The 25,932-nt window shown below is 35.9% G+C and overlaps 1 protein-coding gene across 5 annotated transcripts in view; it reads right to left on the bottom strand.

The window, feature by feature from the left end:
- Positions 1-25,932, bottom strand: part of LOC121312890 (septin-7-like) — a 43,143-nt gene that overhangs the window by 6,429 nt on the left and 10,782 nt on the right. For all 5 annotated transcript variants that reach the window (XM_041244780.1, XM_041244777.1, XM_041244779.1 and 2 more), the window contains exons 4-11: positions 17,060-17,166; positions 13,443-13,543; positions 12,638-12,772; positions 7,109-7,226; positions 6,493-6,585; positions 5,903-5,999; positions 1,027-1,078; positions 145-270 (exon numbers count right to left, since the gene is read on the bottom strand). In XM_041244780.1, the coding sequence (XP_041100714.1) occupies positions 145-270; positions 1,027-1,078; positions 5,903-5,999; positions 6,493-6,585; positions 7,109-7,226; positions 12,638-12,772; positions 13,443-13,543; positions 17,060-17,166 (829 nt within the window). The remainder of the gene's footprint in view (positions 1-144; positions 271-1,026; positions 1,079-5,902; positions 6,000-6,492; positions 6,586-7,108; positions 7,227-12,637; positions 12,773-13,442; positions 13,544-17,059; positions 17,167-25,932) is intronic.

Raw genomic sequence — 25,932 nt, 5'->3', positions numbered from 1 at the left:
ATGTATTAAAAAGAGGCAATATTGGCATTAAAAAAAAAAATCACCTGCAACTTTACTAACCTATTAAAAGAAAAACAAAACACAGCACAGTTCAGTTTTCTCTTAAACCAATTAAAAGAAAACCTGTGCAACACACAAACTTACTTGGTGAGCTGTCCTTTGTTTCTGTTGTTATCCACACCATTGTATGTCACAGCTGCCAGCTTTCTGCTCCTGTAGTTCTCATAGTGAACGTTGTTGGTAACATCTTTCAGATCCTGCATGTGGGTTCTGTGGGACAAACACAGCATTTTGCAATGATCAAGTGATCACCACATTAGACATACTTTAATATGGTTAAATTAAGGAACATAGACTATGCTATGCCAACTATTTCTTTGCCAAACCACAATGAGCAACCCAGTAATGTAGGCTCTATGACTTCATCCTACACATTTGTACTTGGCCTATGGCAGTGCAAACAATCATGTCAGTAACAAACATCTATTCTACCAGAACTGTAAACACAAAATTGGAGTCATAAGTTTGTGAACAAAAGACCATCATGTCCTACACAGTATGCACATTCCATTTTAAGATATGGATGTGCATAGTTTTTATGAAAACCAGACAAGCGTTTATAGCCTTGAATAGGGGGGACAATGTCAGTACTATGAAAAAGTAGGTCGCGGACATATTTACAGAATGTGGAATAGATTCTTGCAATGAGGCCAAAACTCATTAACTCGATTACGCTACCCATTACAACTTGCTAAATGTCCACCCCAAGTTTCTTCCCTGAAATCTGGTAAGTAGTTTCACAAATATTGCTAAAAACATAAGTGTGACATTCATAAGGATAGGCTGCAGTAATATATACAAAGTTTTTAATATCATCAAGAACCATCAAAATCATCATTAGTTTAATTGGGTTCTCTAGAAATAGAGTTAGCTCAGCACCTCAGCCGAAGCAGACTTTTACAATTACATTATCTGCTGAACTGTATTACAGTGCATTTGCAGAGTCACTGTAAAAAAAATTCTTACCTGATCAGCATGTTTCGTAGAATTGTGAAGTCACAGTGCTCACTGTTTTCAACTGCAAATTAAAAAATAAATAAACATTTTTCAATCCTTGCACTGGGGTGAGCATCATTTATTTTATGATGTCTTAGTTACCTGGAAATAATTCAAATAAAACACACAAAATACACACAAGTCCATAATCAGATGCCTGACCTCAACCCAACTCTATTCCTGTCCATACCAAATTTCATCACAAACAGATCAGCTTTTCTCAAGATACATCTAAAAATAGTTGTGACAATAGTGTTTACACTCAAGGGGTCTAATTTTATTCTAAAACAAGGCCAATAGGTCTATCAACAATAAAAAGCTACAGTAGCTATTTTTGCACAGTTAAACATTTGTACTTAACTTTTCCTATGTGCGCTCTACAATGCATTTATTGCAGAAATACATATTTGTATTTTTTTTTATATCTGAATTGCATTGCTTTTTTATGAGGTGTTTTTCGATCTCCTTGAACTTCTGCATGGCGAAAATCAGCTGGAATCTACTTAGGTCTCATTTAAATTAATTTTACTCTAACTAGACTACCTGAGTTTAACCAGCTTCATCTAAATTTCGGTCAGAATCCATGTATATTTGTATAACTGGGGCTGGCACATAATGCTATTCAAATGCCAGGTCAGACAGTTTTTTTTTTTTTTTTGTTCTGAGCCCTAATGCTTGTGTCTTGAGCATGCTAAAATTACTCAACTAAAACATGAACTGAATTCAGACTCAAAGAATGAGCACAACTTGAGATTAGAACATTTCTAATACACAGACTTTTATTAAGGGTGATTGATTTGAGAATCCAGTGGTTGAAGGCAAAGTCATTCTTTCTATACAACTTAGACAACCTGATGTAATATTACTAGGAACCATGTTATGCATGCTGTACCACATCATTTGAAGAACTGCATTAAAAAGGAAATGCCAATGTTTCAGTTTACTAAATATACATTATCCATGTTGCTGTCAGAAGACCACTATGTAGTAACCATAAAGGCAATGAGGCACGGCAATACAAGATCTTTCCAAAGTTGTTGCTCCATAGAAGGTTCATAGACAGATATTGTCTGGATAAGTTGATTCCATGGTGACTTTTTTTTTAATCCATGGAAAAATCTGTTAAGACCATTTCCACTCAATTGGAAAAATGCAGTCTACAAATCAGCAAAGCTTTTTAGGTAGTATTTTTGAGCAACAAAAACGAGCAACCCTTACTTTACTTGGCAGCAGGAACATTTCTTAATGACTACAAGACAATATAAAAGTATGTGACCGATGGTGTCTGGCCTCAATCCAAATTACAATATGGTTTCCCACAAAAGCAAAATTTTTACATGCATCTCTAGAGAAAAGAATAAACCTATGCAAAAAAACATCATTACCTTGCCACAAAAAACCTAAACAATTACAGCAGTTAAACACAAGAGGGAGCAGCAAGATTATGAACAGCAGACACTTAGTCAATGTCCTGAATGTGATTCACATAACCTTCCATAAAGTAAGGAACATGCTATCCTCTGTTGCAAGACTGTCATTTACTCCAATGTGTTCAACATCATTCAGTATCAAAACACTATTGGTTAAGCTGTGACAAAGAAGATCAAAATGCACTAAAAGTAGGTTTATTAATATACTGGATTCTGCAGAGTGAATGACCAGTTTAAAAAAAAAATGCCTATAAGTAGTTGCTCTGTGCATTAATAATTCAGAGAACTGCTTGCATCATCAATGACGAAGGTTCAGATTACTAAGACGTGGAGCTCGGTGGTTCTGTATCAGATGATACAGACTCCGCAGTCTGACTGATTACGCTTTCCTGTTGCACTACAACCCATAGCCGTCGTTCATTGGAGCAAGGTATAATACAGCACTGGTGAGTGCCTATAGCGGCAGTATTGCTGCAATAATATACGCACTGAATACCTAATGTACAAGAAATACAAGGAGTGTTCTGGTAGAATAAAGTATGAAACAAAAAATATACGCTAACACTAATCATTTTTATTTCGAAAACTGAGCACCGATTGGCTAAAGCACCGCCCCTTCAAAAAAATTTAAATAAACAGCTACAGTTGAAAGGTCACAGCACAGAGACAGACAGTGTCCAAGAAACAGGCTTCAGAAAGATAAGACAGATAAACCTCTTGTTTATCTACAGTTTGCAAAAAGATGTTCGCCAAGTCTGAAATTATGTTACGTTTTGGAGAAAATTTGCATTTATTTTCAAGGTGGGACCAGGGGAATACTGCATTGTGCAAAAAAAGTTGCAAGTAATAAAGTGTAAGTATTAATCATTATTTTATACAAGGTTGCAACCCTACTTTATTGGGTTCAAAAATAAATTCGCAAGAGCAGTATATGAAGATTACAACCAGGGGTGACAGCAACACACGATCTGTGTTTGGAATGTGAAACTGCTCAACAGCTGAGAACTGGGTAGCTTTTTTTTTTTTTTTTTTTTTTTTTTTTTTTTTAAACTTTTGTACACAAGTTAGCAAAAACAAGACACATTATAAGAAATGTTATATACTTTATTTATTCAGCTGAGAATCATGATTGTGACAACTTACAGCCGATAAATCGATAACAGAAAATTGCATTATTGTCCAACACTACTGTATATGTACGAGTATCACAAGCAGCATCGATTACATAATGTGTATTTTTATTTAAAAGATAAAAACATGATTACTGTTCTATAGAACATATTTAAACTACATGTTAATGTTTTATTCGATTTATATGGATTACCTGTATAATAGGATCAAATAAAAAAACTAGTAGCTATGGTGACATCACCAGTACGTTATGCAAATTAGTACTATCAAAGGTTCAAACCTTCCTCTGGTAACGTGTTCCGAATCTATGAAGGTCAAAATGTACCCTTTATTACAGCCCTTGTCCTTTGACAACTTAACTTAATTTCTCATGGGGTTCCTCACTGATTATGTACAAGAAACTGAGGCTTGGGGAACCTCTGACATGAAAAACAGTGAGTTCTAGCCCACCAGATATTTTGGATGGAAGGGATAACTAATAAAATAGCCACCTGTGATCAAACTGAAATGCATAAACAAAATAATCATCAGCTGGATCCAAACAACACCCGCCTCAGACTGCCAAGTTTCAGTTGGTTATCTACCCATATCGGCCGATACAGATAATAATAGACAGTGCAGGCAAGCTATTGTAAAGTAAAGTACTAGAACAAGACAATGGCCTACATTTAAACTGTTTTATAATTATACATGTTAAAAAATGAACAGATATCGTTTACTTCAAAAAATGAATACAAAGAACAACGCACTGTTCTTGGCAGCAATTTTGCATTTGTTTAACAACAGTCACACAAATAACATTTTGCATTTGTACTAGTAAAAACACTTCTGTAAAAAAATATACATTATGTGATATTAACTTTTATAGCCACTTGCTATCAAACAGTTTGTATTATGAATTCTGTTACTCTGTGGGTGTGGCATACAATTTAAATGTTTATAAATAAAACATTTTTGAAAAACCAGGAAACAATGGTATGCATCAGCAAAATGTTAAACTTACAACTACATTGGACAGCAATAGAGGCAAGGTGAAAGCATAGTTTTAAATTGATTACATTTATTATTATTTAAAAAAAGTTCTTATAATGTTAGTACGGAGTGATATGTTGTTCTGTTTGTGTGATTAGGTGGCAGCTGGGCCACCTCATCACACAAATAGATCCACTTCTAGAATGTCGCTAGCCAATCAGAGTGCTCCCTCAAACCATGCAATCCCATTAGAATACAAGCCAATTAAACTGTACTGCATACTTCACAAAAGTCTTTCACCATATTTGTGCAACTCAGTGTGTTGAATTGAAGGCTTTTTTTCTTTTCATAACTAATTTCTTTCAGTGCATCTGGTTTTATATCCATGCCAAGCCTGGCTTCCTGTCAGATATAACTTCAAAGACACTTCTTGTGAAGCACTTCTGGGGGAGTGGGGGAGACGACAATTTGTGAAGTGGCTTTTGTTTTTTGGTTTTGTTTTTTACTTAGGAAAAAAAAGAAAACTGCTGCAGATGAAAAAGGTTTGGTCTGTTTTAATAAGCACAGTTCAGTCCAAAAAAATGCTTGAATTCATATTCTGATTTATGTATGTAGGCATTATACAGTCAATAAAAAAAAATAAATAACCCAAGTCATCTGCAGTGAACTGAAAAATGTAGTTTCTAATGTCCCCATACTACAATCTACATATGTTTTGTGGACAAAATATGTTCTGATAGAGACAAAGCACACAGCTATTATGATAATGTCAGTTTATCTACAATAGTTCCTCTTTAAAATCCCTACAGGAAACTGTATTGATGAAACATGGCATTAGATGGGGTGGGGGCAGGCAGCCACCTGGTTCAATATGGGTTAAAAGACTGATTCTGAGGGTAATGTGTTTTATTCTAGAAGTAAAAACAGAATGGGGCATATTGCTGAAGCATTTACTTTAGTCCACTTTACTGGCATGTTCTCTTACAATAGTGCTAAATATGATTGAACTTAACAGCATAAAAAACAGCAATGCAGAAATATATTTCTGTTGCTTCCTTAACCTTTTCATACTAACTTCTTTTTAATAATAATTTACAATCCGGAAAAAATATCTCTGCCTTATGGACTAATGCAACCATGCAAGTCCCATGATATCAACAGAAAATAATAAATGGAAAATATGAAAAAGGATGATAGAGATTAAGTATTAAGGATATACCACATATTTCATTGGTCCTTTTAGACTCAGAAAATCGCCCAAATAAATGTCACATGAAATGTACAATATTTAAAAATGAATGTCATTAGGTTACCTTCTGCAACTCCCCAGGGGTACTGCCTTCCTCTGACTCGTTTGCCACTGACTTCTATGACAGTATTGCTACCCACTACTGCCAGTGGTAAACGATCCTACAGAGAAAAGCGAATTGATATTTATTTCCCAGTAATATACACATTAATTAATACATGTATCAATCTGAGGTTATTTTTTAAAACGCGACAGGAAGGTGTATGCCCCATATTGATCATTATTCTGTACATCAGAGAAAAAAAAAAAGCAAGCATTTTAAGTTATTAATATACTTCTTGACGGATGCTTTTTGATTGACATTTGGTAGATGACAACCTCCACCCACTCAAGCTGACTTCTCAATTATACCTTCTGATTATGTATTTATATACAGCAGTAGAGCCACTGCCTATAGATGTATACATAAATGTAATGATTATATGCTAAATAAATGTATTATAGAACTCTATTACTGTTGTGAATTACATAATGCAAATCGACAGTGTTTTTCACTTTCCCTGGTTTGCACCCTTTCTCCATAGTAACCTCGGAAAATCAGCCCGTTTATTTATTAGGAATGTTATTGTAAAAAAAAAAAACATGCAAAAGTACCGTGATCTTTTTAACTAACTTGTTTTCCTCTTCATCATCCATCTCTGGAAACTCATATATTCTGATTTTATTTTCCTGGATCTCTTTCATTATCTGAAAAAAATAAACATAAAATAATTTGCTTATAAATCTTTTGGGGGGGGGGGGGGGGGGGGGAATAAAATGTCTTGTGAAAAACTTTAATTACAATAATGCAGTAGTAAACTATTTTCTCCACATACAAAAAAAAAAAAAAATGCTATCTACACATTCCATCTGTGGCAAAGCCAGTTGCTGACAGTATTATACAAACTAATTAAAAAAAACATAAATTCAGCCTGACATATTCCTCCACTTCTAGCCTGAAGATAATGCCAGGAATTCAGACCCTTCCCCCCCAAACTGCTACACATTGCAGATTAGAACTTGCTTGAAGGAATTTATTGCCTGCATGCTCATAAGTTTCCGACTTAATATACATTTCTAGATGGTCACTATACAAAGCCAGTTCACAGGCAACTTACAGTACAGTCTTATCTAATTTGACAATGGTCAAAAAGCTGTTTATTCAAGTTACTCATGTTTTTCTGAGGTAGGAAGATTTGTTGTTTTACCGTATGCCACCCCACACACTCACCTGCTTCTTAAACTGTTGGCACTCTTCTGGCGTGAGTGTATCAGCTTTGGCAATGAGTGGGATAATATTAACTTTTTCATGTAATCGTTTCATGAACTCAATATCCAAGGGTTTTAGCCTTCAAAAGACAAAAACATATTTACTTCTGTAAATTAAGTATATTAATCTGATGGGCGATTGTGACCTTTCTTCCCTAAATTTTTTGACCATCTATTAAGACAATGAAGATTACCTATAATATGGTTTCTTCCTAGGATAATGAACTCAACACAGAGTGAATTGGTCTCCATTTTGCTTGGATCTAGAAAACAAACAGATCTCTATCCCAGGGACAACTGCAATATTAGTCCTTTTTGGCGCCAAACTAGGTATCCTTGCCCCATAAAACCCCCCTTCAAATAAGCATTGTTGTCCATATTTGGAAAAATAAGACAAGGGAAAAAGGAGGGTGGGATATAGGCGTGATGGTTTCTTTGTAGGATGAACACCAATTACAGGTAATCTTCGTCTTCTTACCTCATCTGAAGAACTCCACACACAGTCAACTATACCAAAGCATACACACAAGAGGATGGTTAAATAGTAGAGGAAGCCACACAACACAGTGATCAAAAGTAGGTTGACAGCAAGACGCTAAATTATAACATTTAATAAAAGTCTTGAAGGAGGCCCAAGTCGGGACAGATTTTAGTTTTGTCCTTGTAGTAGCCACTCCCTTCACAGAGTGGGCTTTGAAAGATCCTGGTGCTGATTTGTTATCAAGATTGTAGCAGAATAAAATGCAAGTAATCCAGTAATAGTTTGTTTAAAAATGGGTTTGCGAGTTAAAGAGGTAAATAGTTGCCCTGATGGTCTGATATCATGGGTCCTGTGAATGTAAAAATGTAAAGCTCTCTGGACATCAATCAGGTGAAGTCTGGCCTCTTCCATAGATTTGTGAGGTTTTAGGTGAAAATCCATGCAAAAAAATTTTTGTTCAGATCGGCCATGGGTTCAAATGTTAGTCCCACGAGTCATTTTTTCTCCAGATAAAGCAGAGAAAACCTTTCAATGGCAGAGTGGTGAGATCGATAGGAGCCAAAAAAAAAAAAAAGGGCAGATCTGAGCAATACACATAAACACTGACAAGAACAAACAAAATAGCTGCTTCCGCATCCAGCGCTCAAAGAATACCACAGACATTTGCAGAGCTTTTTGAGATGTTATAGTAATAAAATAATAACCTGGATCGCATTATTGAGGAGTTTGATGATAATATGAGTGATCAGAGGACGATTTATCAACATGCAAGACTATGAAGAGGTATGTGATAAATACAGTGAACAAGGGGTGGGGCGGGGTTGGAGATGCAGTACTGAGTGTCCTGTTGATATGCAGTGCCTTTTAAACCTATTTTACTTGGAATAAAATAACTTTTAAACAGCATGTGTAAAATAAACAGCAAGTGTGAAAATAAATCGGACCTGACGCGCCTAACCGGTGCTGAATAAATGGGCCGCTAAGGGTTAAGAACATAACATAAGAAAGGTTACAAATGAGAGGAGGCCATTCGGCCCATCTTGCTCATTTGGTTGTTAGGTAGTTTCTTGATCGCAGAATCAAGCAGCTTCTTGAAGGATCCCAGGGTGTCATCTTCAACAACATTACTGGGGAGTTGGTTCCAGACTCCCACAATTCTCTGTAAAAAAAATGCCTCCTACTTTCTTTTCCGAATGCCCCTTTATCCAATCTCCATTTGTGACCCGTGGTCCTTGTTTCTTTTTTCAGGTTCGTTGTCAACACATTTTAGAATTTTGAATGCTTGAATCGGAATGCCGTGTAGTTGTCTTTGTTCAAGACTGAATAGATTCAATTCTTTTAGCCTGTCTGTATGAGACATGCTTTTCAAACCAGGATAATTCTGGTTGCTCTTTTTTACACTCTTTCTAGAGCAGCAATATCCTTTTTGTAGTGATGTGAGCAGAACTGAACACAATATTCTAGATGAGGTCTTACTAATGTAATGGATAGTTTTAACATTACCTCCCTTGATTTAAATGTTGCACTTTTCACTATATATCCAAGCATTTTGTAGGCCTTTTTATAGCTTCCCCACATTGTCTAGATGAAGACATTTCTAAGTCAACATAAACTCCTAGATCTTTTTTTTATAGATTCATTCTTCAATTTCAGTATCTCCCATATGGTATTTATAATGGACATTTTTATTGCCTGTGTGCAGTACCTTATACTCGTCTATATTAAATGTAATTTGTAATGTGTCTGCCCAGTTCCGAATGCTGTCTAGATCATTTTGAATGACCTTTGCTGCTGCAACTGTGTTTGCATATGCTGGTGTTTGCAAATTTAACAAGATTGCTTACTATACCAGAATCTAAGTTATTAATGTAGATTAGGAAGAGCAGAGGGCCTAATACTGAACCCTGTGGTACTCCACTGGTTACCTTGCTCCATTTTGAGGTGTCTCCTTTAAATCAGTACTTTGTTTTCTACATGTTAACCTCTCCAGATACACAGTCCAGGATACTGGAGTTACCCTTCCAGGGTGACTTGCTGTTCGGCACCAAAGTCAGACTCTCTGTACCAGATGAAGGAGGTAAAACAGGCTATTTGGTTCATTCAATAAGGGACTGGTTGATTTCCATAGATTTAAAAAGATGCCTCTCTCTCATGAACAGGACCGAATAGCCTGTTTGCCCTCTGCCAATGTTTTCTTTTTGATACACCTTCAAGCAGCCACCACACTTGCCACAGTCCTGGTGTTGGTATCAATAGCATCACAGCCAGTCTTAAGTTGTATCTTGGATATATTCTTGCCCTCCTCTGCTATCTGCATGGCCAGTTCAATATTCTTGGGGCAGGTGTCCGTAGGGCAGCAGACAACAGACCCCAAAGCTTGTGTTGGTAATGTGCAGCGTACACCTGGTAATTACTAATGCGCATACCACGTGTTGATGCCATGTAGCTCCTTTTCAGGAAGGTGTCCACCTTCTTGTCTGCACGATCTAATGCGGAGGGTCTGGAGGATGTAGCTGCCCTTGGTGTAGCTAGGATGGTATCTAGCTCTTTTTGGCTGGTCGGCACTCTGTATAATTTATCTGCCCTTGGGAAGCATGCTGTAGCCGAGGCAGATCTCTACCATACAGACTCGATGGACTTCCAGACAGCCTCATGGAAGGGGAACCCCTCAAAAGGCATTTTTTATACCTTGCATTGATGATGCGCAGGAAATCATCCCCATTTTTACTGGTCCGGATACTTATATTGAGAGAGGATAAAAGCCTTCTCAAAACATCATCAACATTAGTATACATCGGTGCAGGAGCCTCTGTATACTCCTCCGCGTCATCGTCAGGGGCGGAGTTGATGACATCATCCCCCACAGGTTGGGCGCCTCTGCAGAGTAATGCTGACTGTACATATCTGTCGGCATTGGGAGTGCCAGAACCCACCGCATAGTTTACAAGCTGTAGAGATTGAGCTTGTTTAAGAATTTTGAATTCCCTCCATCCACTGGATCCCTGGTCATAGCAGGCATCGTGACCTGTGAAAGAGATGGCTGTAGTACAAAACAAAACAGAGGGCTGAACAAAACAGAGGGCTGAACACACTAATAGAAGTTTACGAAAAAGAGCAAAATAACTAGCTGAAAGCCAGCGAAAAGGAAGAAAAATTGATATTATATATATAGACAGACACACACACACAGACTACTGAAATCTGGAAAACAATGCTTATTTAGAGGGGTTTTCATGACACCAAAAATAACTATATTGAAATGATCTCTGGGTTAGAGATCTGTTTGTTCTCCTGACCCAAGCAAAATGAAGACCAGCAGTTCACTCTGTGCGGAGTTCATCAGACGAGGTAAGAAATAACAAAATATGTACTACGAAAAGGTGTCTGTCCTGCCTTTGTCCAGCTTTGTTTTAGAGTAGAGTGTAAATATGTGACGCACAACATCTCCCTATCATTATTATATGGACATTTACTTTAAATTCCAAAAATCACTACCGACAAGAGATTCATTAAAAGACAAAACTATTAAGTACTGAAGTTTAGAAAACTAGTCAGGAGAAGCACACCCCATGTCCTCATTGACTGTTTGTCAGTTATCCCTTTAAAAATAAACTATTCAGCTAAAAAAAAAAAAAAAAAAAAAAACACACCCCTTACCAGGTGGTATTTTTTTGTAGTAGTAACACCACAGTAAAAATCTCTCGCTCAAGTCACTGATAATTAATTGTGGGTATAGTTTAAATATATGCCTTTTCTTTTCTTCTTCCACTATAAATGTGCCTTGTAATCTTTAAATGTCTCACAATTCATTAAGACACAGCCTGGTGTTTGGAGCCAATGAAACAGTAAATGTGTCAATTACCAGTTTCTGTCTATTTCCACAATCTGTTAAACTACCTATACAATCTTACAGGTCAATGGTAGGTCATGCAATTTTCTGTCACCCAATACACATACAAAAAATACATTAAAATAAATAAACAAACAAACAAATGCAGCCAACTGGATGGCCCTGAGAACTAAATGCTACTAGGGGTGGGATGGGGGGCTGGATAGCAACAGACAACATTTAGATGTTAAAATATATATTAATAAGCAGCTAAATATGCATATGAAGGATGAAATACCAAGTTCTGGGAGAGATTCGTGGTTATTAAATGCAGGTTTTACAGTAGATGAAGGATGAGGTCATCTATCAACCGTGGCAATCTAATTTACTGCTCAAGAGAAATGGTTACAAGCAGATGGGTTGCAGCTACATTACACTGACAGCCTAATGATTAATCCATCTCTGGGACTTCTTTATTAAATGCCATATGTTAAATATAAACATACAACTCTATTGGAATAATAATTAATGTCAAAAAGAAATAAAACCATTCAGTACGATGGTTAGCTTCAACAAGAAATACTACTGTTCCCCTTTTATAATGATTAGAGAACCAACACACTGAAGGAACAATCACAACTAGAAACTGGCACTTTTTTGTACCTCAAACAAAATAAACTCAAACCATTTTCATAGGTAGGCAGCCAAACCCTATGTGATTTTTTTGCTATCTTCTACAAATAGCCTTCCACTGTAAACAGCTTTATTGATCATTGCAATGAACATAGTTGCTACGGATTAAGAAAACAATTATAATTACTATAGCAAGAATAGAACCAGTTATTTAAATAAGTAATTAAAAAATGATTATATGTTGTACCTACCAGCCTTTGCTAGATATTAACTGCTGTATGGACAAAGGAACCTTTGTTCACCTGTTGCAAACTCAGTCTGGAAAAGCTATACATTATGGTTTATCTAGACTTGCCTATATATATATATATATATATATATATATATATATATATATATATATATATATATATATATATATATATATATACACACACACACACACTGAACTGAGTCAATGAGTTAGAAGCAGGTTTTAACTTTATGGTATTTTTAAAGAGTTTACTGCATAATAGTTTACAATAGGAAACAGACACAAACATACTGACCCATGACCTGAAGGTGCAATGAAGTATAAGCAGCAATGCACTCTGTTATCTGGCATCTGACGTCTGTTAACACGAGACTCTGCATTCAGGTAATCCTCAAACTTACTATCAATGTGATCGATGACAGGCTGCCAGCTGCAGAAGAGTACCAAGAAATTAAAAGTCTAACTTGCATTTTAGGAGAACAGAATCCTTCATAACATCATCAACAGATGATACAAATTAAGCATAACAAAATAAGAATATGTTCATTTGTACAGAAACAACAACAAAAAACAACTTTAAAACCAAATTTTTTGTCAACAAAAACAAAGCCACCCGAGGCATAATGAAAGGGTTACCTCACACAATATCTGATTGAATGGTTTGCAAATATGTATTTCATGTACATGAAAAAGCTCTGCATCCTTCATGACTGGAGGTTAAACCAATATGGCAATAAAACGGGTAATACGATTTTCACTGGACAACACCGATAAAATGTTATTACCAGAATTTAACCGAGCTGTGTAGTAAATATTAAGGTAAGCTTAAAAAGTAATATCACATCATTAGATCAGAGGTCAATGTCACCAACAAATAGCACAAATTAAGTCACTACCTGTTTTCTGAGGCTTTGACAATGTGGCAAGTTTATTAAAAAAAACACTAAGATCATCATTTCTGCCATTTATAAAATTACATTAAAATGTTATGTTAAAAAAAAAAAAAAAAAAAAAAAAAAAAAAAAAAAATTAAGACGACTCATTGTGATGTAACATCTTGTTTCCAGGTGCATCCAAGATTAAGGAAACAAAATCCTTACCAGTTACTGTTGTCCACAGCATCTCCAAATCCAGGTGTATCTACTATTGTAAGTAGTAACTGGACCCCGCCTTCTTTTATTAAAACTTTGGACTGTTCCACCTGAAAAAAACAATGGGCCAACATGGGCCAACTACATTTACATATTTAAAACACATACATACTTGCGTCTTTTAAATGCTGTATTTGTTTTTACAAGACAAGTGTGCAATGTAGCTATTGCTGGTATAAAATGAAGTATTTGGTTTATAACCCTTCAACAGCAGCAATAATTGGGCTCACACAGAATGTGGAAAGGGGTACAAATGCACCCCAATACATAAACACTTAAATTATAATAAAATAACAACATTAAACTGGTTTATATTATTATTTAATGGGTTCATTGAATACATATTGTTTTGATGTGCTACTGCAAGTATTTGTAAAATACGTTATTCTTAAACAAAACCGTATTATCAACAGTAAATGCTTTTAAAAATTCACAAATATAAAACTACAAAAATAAATACACGGACACATGTACAAAATATAATAAACAACCTATTTGTCATACCAAGATGAAGTGGTATGTGGTAGGTGTTGTGCAACTGCAAATCATAAAAAAGATACTGCAAGAAAATTATGTCATGCTTGATAACAAATACGCAGGCCAAAAGATGTGCAAGCATGACAGGAATTACTAACAAGCACAACATAAGTAGCTTTTTCATAACAAGCTAAAGCAAACCAAGTACCAGTGTAGGGGTTAATGAGGGATATTTAAAAGATTGTTCCAGAGCTTAACATCAAAAAGTTGGAAGACACAGTTTCAAATACAACATAATGAGAAATCAAACAATTCTGTACTCATACTTATATACACATACCCACACTATATCTCTGTCTGCAGGAATACATTACCAACAGTGGAAACAAAGAGACTTGTGCTTTAGCTGGCAATTCACATTGACTGTTTAACGGAAACACACTATGCTACAGAACTCTATTTAAATAACATGTAAAAGTAAATATTTGCATGTTAAAAATAAAATAAAAAATAAATAGAGACTAGTAGACTAAAAAAAAGCATGTTACAAAAAATTTCCAATAAACACTTTAAGATGAAGTCAGACAAAAGGTTTTGTAAAAAAAAAAGAAAATAATAAAACCACACAAAAAACACTTCCTGGTATTTTCCCCAGCTTTGTCTAGCATGGATTAATTAATCTGACATATGGCGAAAAGTTTGGACACTTGGACACTTACTAAAATTGGATTTTAACAGCAATCTAAAGCTGAAAAGAATAAGTACAATAAGGTGATATGTCTAACAGCTTTACAGTGGACAAGAGGAAAAAAACACTGTGGTGAGCCTCTGTGGTGGAACTAGCTACCGGACAACTAAAACTCATTTTTGTTAAAAGCACCCTGGATAAGCAATTGCTCATAACCTCCTTGATAACTTACTCCTGTAGGAACTGTATTTTAACCTTGAGAATTTTTTGAGCATAGAACATATATATTTTAAACTGCCCTGACTTGCAGGGTTCAAAACAGTTCAACCTGATATGTGATATTTTCGTCATGCAGCAAGACAATGATCCGAAACACACAAGCAAGTCTACATCACAATGGTTGAAAAAAACAAGAAAATTTAAAGTTTTGGAATGGCCTAGTCAAAGTCTAAACCTAAACTCCATTGAGATGTTGTGGCAGGACCCGAAACGCGCAGTTTATGCTCGAAAACCCACAAATGTCACAGAGTTGAAGCAGTTCTGCATGAAGGAGTGGGCCAAAATTCCTACACGGTGCTGCGAGTGACTGATCAATAAATACAGGATGCATTTGCTTGCAGTTATTGCTGCTAAAAGTGGCGTAACCAGTTACTGAGTCTAAGGGGGCTGATTACTTTTTCACACGGGGACTTTTGGTGTTGCTTAACCTTCTTTAATAAATAAATGAAATCAGTAGCAAAATTTGTGCCATTTGTTCACTCAGGGTCCCTTTTATCTAATATTAGATTTTGGTTGAAGATCTGATAACATTCAGTGTCAAAAATATACAAACATGGAGAAAATCAGACAGGGGAGAAATACTTTTTCACAGCACTGTATGGGATAGTTCAACTACAAATGATTTAGAAGGGAGTAGTTTTTCGAGATTTACGATTATACTGTAAATACAGTATAATCGTAAATCTCAAAACTACTCACTTCTAAATCTTTTGTAGTCATTTTTGTATTACTTTAGTATAAATACATGTTAATTTGGATTCATATGTTGTTTTTTTCGGACTTTATGTGAACAAAAAGACACACATTTGCCCGTTTTCCCATTGGAAATAGTGATATTTTGAAATAGCACTGTCCTGGTCACAAAAGCAAAGTTTGTGGGGAATAATAGCCATTTTCTATACTTTTGAGGCATAAGCAATTAGGAAATAACACTTACTACCCAGGAACAAAAATTGTGTTATAGTGTAATAGGACTTGGCAGTTCTCCATATTTGCCACTAATTCTAAATAGGCTGAAATTGTGTCAATCTGTCAAAACGCTTTTCATCACAATACCTACAAAGAAAACCTTGCAACAGTCTTTAGCCCAATATATAACCTAGACATATGTGCTAGAAAAAGACCTGCTGGATTTATTGAGACAGAGAGCTGCGCAACTGGGAACCCCTTATGTTTTTCAACCTCTGCGCAGGATGTGACTTGTAAATCATGCCAGCATGGATATCAGACTAAAATCTAGTGGACTGTGACAGATGGATCACTTGGACCTCCTTTCAAGAAAGGTATGAAATGTTTTGATATAAACAAAACTTCAACTCTGTTTTAAAGATGCCACAGAGATCCCATTTAGGAGATGCTTTCACCTGTAGGAGATGAACCTGAAAAAAGATATTCCTCAATGTCTTGCTTTGTGCAATGTAGCCATTCTGGATTATGCAACCAGAAATTTAAAAAAAAAAAAAAAAAAAAAAGTGTAGATGCATTCTCACCGCCTCAAACTTAACCTTTCCAGAATATAAATATCTCATTTCAGAAAGCATATTAAATACAGCACAACAGATTCCCTTGGAAGGTCTTGTTTTAGTGCAAAAACAGATTGATTCAGGGCAAGGACATCAGAGTTGCTGTAACTTTAGATCTAACCCTATGAAAGGTAGGGTATTATTCTACAGTCATGTACTACTGAACACTGCTTACTTTCTCCTATACATCTGACATTCATCGTTGCAGCTTCTTGTAATGAAAACCTTTACTAAATGCACTATTAGGAGTTTGTTATGGAGCCTGTCCAAATCTAAATTTGCTATCAACAGTACAGATTGTTAGAACGAAACGTGCTACAAATGGAAATGTTTGCAGCTGTTAAACAATCTTCACATTCACTTCAACAAAACCCTGGCTGACAGATATTTTAAAAAAAAAAGGGTTACCAAGACCAAATATGAGTCAACAATGCAGTCAGCACAATATATTTACATCTCCAGTTTCAAAAGGCAACAAGCCTAACCAATCAAACTGAATGACAATTAGGTATAGTTGAACTAACAAGATCAATACATATTACCTTGGTGCTCTTTGGGACAAAGGCACTTATTGTAGCTTTAAGATAAGTTATATTTACCTGTACAGTCTTTTTGATTCTGTGTGAGGGACCAGGATACTCTGCCGAGTACAAGTCTGTCAGAAACAAGGAGTTGATCAATGTTGACTTTCCAAGCCCAGATTCACCTTTAAAACAAGCAAACACATTAGTTAACACATTTTATTCACATTCTCCATCCCATCCTGCCCCCCCCCCCGCCCCAACAAGGTTATGATCATTAAAATGCATACTGTAAGAGTACAATATACATTCTGGTATAAATAAGATGCACTTTTGTCCCATTATAATGACAAGTTTTGAAGACATATTTTAAATCTATAATTTGCTTTGTTGTTTTTCAACAATGCTGTTTTAACACCTGTTTTACAGGTTTATGAATAGTTCCACGTAATGGAAAACATTTATCGCCTATATGTAAAAGCTGACGGAGGTCTATGACATTGTATTATTAGTTTAAACTGCATTTTGCAGATTTCAGTCTTTTTACTGCCAGTGGCGATTGTAGAGATAGTATATTAAATGAATGCTTGATCACACTGTTCTGGTGTCCACATAGGGGAGTTGTACGCTGAAGAAATACAACAAATGTATCATAAGAGATGTGAAAATAATCTGTATTTGAAATAATGAAAGCAGTATTTAAACAGCAACAGTACAGTTTTATGATATGCTAAATGGGTTTTATATAACAACAGAAGCGATCCGATATTATCTTACTCCTGTCCAATGTGGATCATTCCGAATAACTTTCAGAGCAGTTAATTATTTACAGTTGTAAAATGTATCTGTACAAAATATTTTATGTCCACCACACAATTAAAATGTTTGCAAGTCTTAAAGAATGATCAATAGACTAGATGTCTGTGCAGACTAACTGGTTTTTTACCTCCTAAGAGAAATATCCCCACCCTCAGTTTTCTGACTCTAACACAAACACCTGCAAAGCATTATCTCCAAATGTCCACAGTCAGAAGCCGGAAATGCCTCCAAAATCCGATTTCTAAACAGTGGACAACAGACAACCATCTTTTACCAAAGGATGCAGTGGCATTCAATTAAAGACCCTTATTCTTGCCTATCGCTCTCTTTACTGCTCCCTCCCACCTCCAATCCCTCGTGTCTCCACTACATCCTCTCTTTACCCCTCCACTCCTCCTCTACTAGCTGACTGGTCATGCCTTCCCTTCACTCCATCCTCCCATGCCCGCTCCTTCTCTTCTCTGGTGCCCCTGTGGTGGAAGCAGTTATCGGAGAACTTCAGGACTGCTCCGTCTCTCGCTGCCTTCTGCCTCCTACTATGTACTGTACTCTCTTGACCTAAGCACCATGTTATTAGTTTCTCAGAAGCACTATCCTTGCACTATTGTCATTATTTATGGTTTTAATCCTAACTTGTTACGTCTTATCTTATACTGTATTTTAGTAGTATAATTTGTACTTATTTCCCTGTAATTAGATCCTACATTAGAAGACATGAAGATATTACCAGAATATAAATATAATATATTATAAATTATATATTATAATATATATAATATTAAATATATATATATATAATATATATACTATATATATAATATATATAAATAATTTATATATTATATATATATTTAATTATATATATATATATATAAATTATATATATATATATATATATATATATATATATATATATATATATATATATATATATATATATATATATATATATATATATATATATTTTTTTTTTCATATATATTCAACCTCGGTTAACTCGATGCCATTTAGTATTGACTTATCCATGACACGGGTGCACATGAGCCATGGTATGAACATGCTCATAAGTAACATAACACACATTTACAATATTTACAAGTTTATTTTCTGTTAAGTGTCCTTATTGAAAGGTCCTTATACACTGCAGCCAAATGACTGTAAAATACTTGCTTGTTTAAAAAATAAATAAATAAATAAATGTGTTGCAATATAACAGCACTGATTATGGTACAGTTACTGATTATGGCAGAGTAGGGAACCATGGGCAGAGCTGTGACCGATGGTGCAGACTCCTGGGCTCCAGGTCTAGCGCAGAGAAGTCTAGCCAGACCAGCAGGGTATCCAGGAGCAAGGGGCAAGGTACCACCCGCAGTAATGCCGGACTGTATCGATGGGGTGGTGGTTGGGGCTGTGGTGGAGGTGGGCTCTTCACCTCCTCCCCCTTGCTTATTGCTTCTCCCTCTCGCTCGGGAGACAGCGGGGCTTGAACCTGCGGGGCTGCTCTTACCTGCTCCCACTTTTGGAGCAGCAGCTCCAGCTCGGTTGGCTCCCGTTCTGGCAGTCATCGTTCCTGCCTCCACTTCCTGTTTTGCTCTTTTTGCGCAGTGGTGCTCTTATTGATCTCGGGGATCAATTCTTTAATATCCATTTTCACTGGGTCGTAGGGGCGCCCACACACGCTGCCACCATATGTAACAATTCTTGCAACTCTCCATGGTTCGTTGCCCCTTTAAAAGCTGAACCCAGGAAACGGAACTTATTTAACATGCTATTTTTTTAATAAACACACAAAACAAAATGAACAAACACAAAATAAACACCTAGCTCTCACCTGAGCACTAACTACGCACCAGCACAGGTAGTGTTTTTACTGGCCCGGATACAATTTTTACTGGCCCAATAAGTACAAAACTGTATCACCCTTGTCGGCAAGTTAATAGCAGAGTAATGTATTAGGTTGTGTGTTGCGCCATTCAAAAATAAAATAAAACTATCTTCTGGATTATTTATCCGATTATGTTTAAACCATGAATGCGGATCTATTTTTTAAATCTAGCCTTTTGCACATATTTTGTCTAGATGACAATATAAAAATAAAATAAGTTATCTGGAATTTACCTGATGTTTAATTTTTTTTTTTAAATTTTTTTTTATATATATATATATATATATTATATATATATATATATATATTATATATATATATATATATATATATATATATATATATATATATATATAGACACACACACACACACTGTTATTTTTGGCTTCAGAGTTGCTATGGAGTCAGTAAAATAAAGAAAAAAAAAAGTTTTTCACTGTGGAAATCTGGTAATCCTAAACTACATGGACATTGCGTGAAACTGAAGAAATTCTGGAAGAAATTTTGGACAGACACCAAAATCTTGACTAACTCAGCATATTATTTCATGATTTCTGCAAGTTTAGTAACGTGTACAGTAACCAAAGAGAGTCCACGTCTCCAAAAAAAGAAAAAAAAAAAAAGTGGCTGAAGCCTTTCAATATATGCTACTGTTTTACAGTCGAAACCGCTTAATCTCACATTAAAGGGACTGAGCAAAAACGGTGACGATAAGCGGAGTTGACACTATCAGAAGTTAGGCAATAACTTAGTAAAATTTAATGCATTATGCTTCCGTAATTAGATGAAAAACCCAAACAGCTTTAAAAACATTTTCTTTCAGTTTACCGTGTGCAAAATTCTAGTATGTATGGCATTAATACATTGTACACTTATTTTATTTAGTTCCAATCCATAATGTATTAAACCAAAAGCATGAAAATGCTGCTAACGTATTAATGCATCTGCCTTAACGATATAAACAGGAAAGTATGTGTAAAAGTTGCAGTTCTTTACCAACTATTTTATCACCGCACTGTTCAGTGCATTTAATACATCTGAAGAAAATGTTTTAGTAGGCCTACTAACAAACAGCATGCACAATCCAAACAGTCCAACGGTGATATCGCCTAAAAGCATTTAACTGAAACAAGCAAGCTTTCTTTTAACAGTGCATTAGGCTATATCCTTGAAGACGAAGTTACAGAAACAAAACTGTTTCTGGTGAAAGCTCAGAATTGAAACAGTTATTTGTCCAGTAGTCAGACTGAATCCTGGGTGTACAGATCCAGCAAAACCACAGGAAGAACTAAATTTTTATTTTAAACAAACTCGCAGCATTTTATTTCCCAAATATTTACATGATGTAGCTGCTGCTACAAGACTACTGTACACATCTGGGTTTCCGTGACCTGTTAACTGCTATCACTGTGACCTACTATTAAACTGCATTTTGGTAGCTGCTACTGAGGTTTCCAGATTACAAAACTATTTCTCTAAAATCCTCATGCCACTTTATGTAAAGGGGGAGGAGTGGGGTGGGGGTAGGTGGGGGTTGTGGGTCAACTTAAATTCTCATGCACCAACATTCTATGCATTCTTGTAAGCATTCATGGAAAGCAGTAAAAACAAATGGCATCCTGAAATGAATTCATCTTCAAATTAAAATATAGCAAGCATAAGTGTATGACAGCATTCAGTTTATCACCCAATCACTAATAGCAGAAAAGGGACTGACCATAATAAAATGTTCTTTAAATGCTTTGTTGCTGTACCATAGTTACATGTAGGTTAAAGGTTAACTGCAATTCAAAACATTTAATAGTGCAGAAAAAATAAAGCTAAGAAAACACAATCCTCTCAGTGCAACTATTTTGCAACTTGGTTGCTAATTTGTTGCAGATTCCCTGTGGTAGAAAGACAGGAATCAGGACTGTATCAGACTAAAAAGTTCAATATATGTATTTGAGTCTCTTTTATTGAAAAGATATCTATCACATTTACTGTGAAAAACAATATTTATGTTCTTACTTGCACATTCTTATTAACTGTTGCAAAATTCTCAGAAAACTACATCACTCAAACATCTTTTTGTAGTATGGTCTCCTACAACGATTTGATTACACAGTTGGTAGGGTCAAATTACTGTTAAAAGCTGCTGATTAGACAGATCAATAGAGGAATATTAACACCAAATCAAGTGTAACTGATTGGCTGTAACACAACTTGCAGGCATACTAAAAAGTAATACAATGGCACTTTCTAGGAATATGGATTATGAAAAACAATGTTGACCATTTAAGATTCAATACATACTGAACAAATCCGATTCTTCTTTGACATTATCACACCCTAATTTACCAGACTGAATATTAAATAACAGGAGACAATTCCTTAAATAAATTCAAGAAAATCTCACATAGGCTTTTTTTTTTTTTACCCCAGTAATTTTTGCATTTACCTGCACTGACCCTTGATAGTACAATAGCACCACTATGATACTGTACCAAGCTGGCACAGACATTCATTAGACAGAGACACTCCACCTCTGATGTACTAGCTGGGAAGATCTTCACATAGCAAACAGAGCTGCATTACAAAGGACTTAACACATCAACAGAAGTAAATAGTTTGGCCTAAGCTTTTGTACTGATTCACTCTTATGTATCAGCTTTTCTTCCTAAATAAGTCGATTTTATTATAACTTTATCCATCCATTCAAATTCCGAGGCAAAACATATTAGAAATAAAAAAAGTACATTTTAAAACTTTAGCAACACCACCTTTAACAAGGAAATGGTTCACTAAACAATAATATGGGGAGGAGTGAAAATTAATTTCCAATTCCATTTTCACTGCTCCCCTGATCACCTGTTCTTGAATGTGAATACACTTTATTAAGGGTGTCACAATGATGGCTCGGGTAGTGTGTGTGTCAGTGACGTCAGTCCAGGAAGCAGTAGACAGCAGACTGAGGTACAGGGTTTTAAAAATGGCCGCAGCTGTATATTTATTAAAATTATAAAACAAAAAGATTTAAACAAAAACAAGGGCCAAAGCAAAATAAAACACAACTAGTAAAGATGTTAGTCAAATGAGTACCTCTCAATACTGCTGTCTTTCTCTTACGCCCTCTACGCTCTCCTCCGCTCTGAGCACAGAGTGGGTCCTTTATATTCTGTGGGTGGAACCTTAATTACCCATTAAAACAATTAGCTTATTAAGGCTCCAGCCACATTTCCATCCTGGCTTTACTGGGATGGGGATTCAACCCCATCCCCACCAGCTACACTTGATACATAACAATGAGATAGGACGGGAACTGTCTGCCCATGCACACACACACACACCAACAAAAACACAAATAATAATATACATGAAAACACATACACAAGGGGTGGGCACCCCGTCACAGGGTGATTTTTAAATTTGTTTAGCTACCTTTGTGGACCTACGTAATAGAATACACTCTTTACAGTTACTTGGAGACTGGGTTCGGCTGAAAAAAAAAAAAAAAAACTATAGTGTTGTAAGATTGTTTTTGTTAGTGTGTAGGATCAATAAATTCAGTACCAGTAATGGTCAAAGTTAGGTTAACATTTACAAAATTAATAATTCATGTAAATATATATTTTTTATTGCTTGGCAGTAGTGTATTAGTGTTTGCCTTCTAAAAATCTGTTACTTCTCACAATTCTTGTATTCAAAATACATCCAGAGTTCTACAGTTCCTGAATTCTAAATGTGGGCATCCTCACTTCAACACAGCAAGTTATCGTTTGTATATGTATTAGTGAAATGTACATACAATTTATTATAGAAACTGAAAAAGTGCGTTTTGAGTAGTGTTTATTTTTCATAACTGAAAATAAAGATAATAAAAATCAACCCCCCTCCCCCAAAGTAAACACCGTATCTGCTCAGAATAGCACCTGGGCGCCTCTTCTCGAAATCTTCTCTTTACCTGGGCGGTTATTTGGATATGAGAGTCTATTTTATCTGAATTTCAGAAGGGTAAAGCTGAAGAGACTGTGGAAGGTGTATCAGACATGTTGTATTAAAATCTTTAATTATGTGTTTTATTTATTTATAAAAAAACTTTTTTTTTTTTTTTTTTTTGCATAAAGGTTTTGAAGAATAAAATAACCACACAACATTTGGATTAGGCTGCCTATTCTTAATTACCTGTTCACTTTCATCCCACACAGGGGCGCAGCCACCATGGGTGCTAGGTGGGACATGGCACTGCACTTTTCCAATGGGGGGGGGGGGGGGGGGGGGGGGGGGGGGACACGACTATATAATTTGGAGGGGGGGGGGGGGGGGGGGGGTGGGGTGTGGGGGGGGGGGGGGGGGGGGGGGGGGGGGGGGGGGGGGGGAACACTAATATTAATATTTGGGGCCCCCCGTCATTAAACCGGGCATTTACACGTACTTTTTTTTTTTTTTTTTTTTTTTTTTAAATGTCCTCTGTGTGGCGATGGTGTATTAACACGCTTTTCTCTTAAATGGTGGTTAATTTAAATTAGAACACACTTTCTATGGTCACAGACCACCACTGGCTATGGGAAAGGAAAACAGAAGTGAACTTCGCTGGATTTGGCCAGATTGAACCAGCCGTACTGACCTGCATGACAAAGTGGATACACACCACAGTTTATTTAATCAGGTAACGAAATATATATTATAGACCTTACAGGTCTACAATTAAAGTAAGTGACATCATTGTGAGAAGCAAATACCAACCGATTCAGATTTAAAACAGAGAGAGAAAGTAGCATGCAATGGTTTGCATGACCACGTTTGTTTTACTGTTAAGAAACAAGGCTGCAGTGATCCGTTTTAGATAAGTGCGTGCTGTTTTGTATAAAATGAAATTTTGCACTTTCAAAATAACCTGCTTTAGTAAGCTACATAAAAAGTTTGATGTTTATTTCTGTTCTCTCTACTTCCTCTAAAGCTGTAATTAGCGCTGTTGTACCATCTCTATTTCTTAATTACATCATGGATATCTGGCAAACAAACATTTTTTTCTAGTTATACACGCAAAAAAATATAACTGGTTTACTATGTTTGCAGAATACTGATTGGACATTAAATTGGTTATCAGTAGAGATGTACAAATACTGTTAGTGAAAAAGACGATCAGCTGTGAAAGTGAAAGAAAAATACACAAAAATGAAAGCATTTTAAGAATGGAATTTTGCAGTGTTCAGGTTCTTTTTTTGCACTACACCCAACCAAATTGAGTTAATCACATGACTTCACTCATGTGTCTGCTGATACTCAACATGGTGACTGCACCAATGAAGAAAAACAAATTCAATGTTTCAGCGCTAAAAAGACAGTGCTAAAACATTTTGTTGTCATTCGATTAAACATGTACGAGTCAATACCATTAAAACATCATATTGCCAGTCGTAAAACAGAGAAGAATAATGCAAAAAAGATGGTAAAAAAAAAAAAGTGGTAAAGCACTACATCTAATAGAGAAAAGTAAGGTACTGCACACAGGAAATAAAAATGTGCATTATCGATATCATATGGGAGATACTGAAATTGGAGAAGGAATCTATGAAAAAGACCTAGGAGTTTTTGTTGACTCAAATGTCTTCATCTAGACAATGTGGGGAAGCTATAAAAAAAAAAGGCCAACAAGATGCTCGGATACACTGTGAAAAGTGTTGAATTTAAATCAAGAGAAGTAATGTTAAAACTGTACAATGCATTAGTAACACCTCATCTTGAATATTGTGTTCAGTTCTGATCACCTCGCTATAAAAAAGATATTGCTGCTCTAGAAAGAGTGCAAAGAAGAGCGACCAGAATTATTCCGGGTTTAAAAGGCATGTCATATGCAGACAGGCTAAAAGAACTGATTTCTGAATCTGTTCAGTCTTGAACAAAGACGACTATGCAGTGACCTAAATCAAGCATTCAAAATTCTAAAAGGTATTGACAATGTCGACCCAAGGGGCTTTCTCAACCTGAAAAAAGAAACAAGGACCAGGGGTCACAAATGGAGATTAGACAAAGGGGCATTCAGAACAGAAAATAGGAGGCACTTTTTTACACAGAGAATTGTGAGGGTCTGGAATCAACTCCCCAGTAATGTTGTTGAAGCTGACACCCTGGGATCCTTCAAGAAGCTGCTTGATTAGATTCTGGGATCAATAAGCTACTAACAACCAAACGTGCAAGATGGGCCGAATGGCCTCCTCGTCTGCAAACTTTATTATGTTCTTACATTCTTCTATACTGAAAAACA

The sequence above is a fragment of the Polyodon spathula genome, chromosome 3 (genome assembly GCF_017654505.1).
Source record: "Polyodon spathula isolate WHYD16114869_AA chromosome 3, ASM1765450v1, whole genome shotgun sequence".
NCBI classification, from domain to species: domain Eukaryota; kingdom Metazoa; phylum Chordata; class Actinopteri; order Acipenseriformes; family Polyodontidae; genus Polyodon; species Polyodon spathula.
Note: the sequence above shows the minus strand (reverse complement) of the source record. Positions and strands in the feature narration are given on the sequence as shown.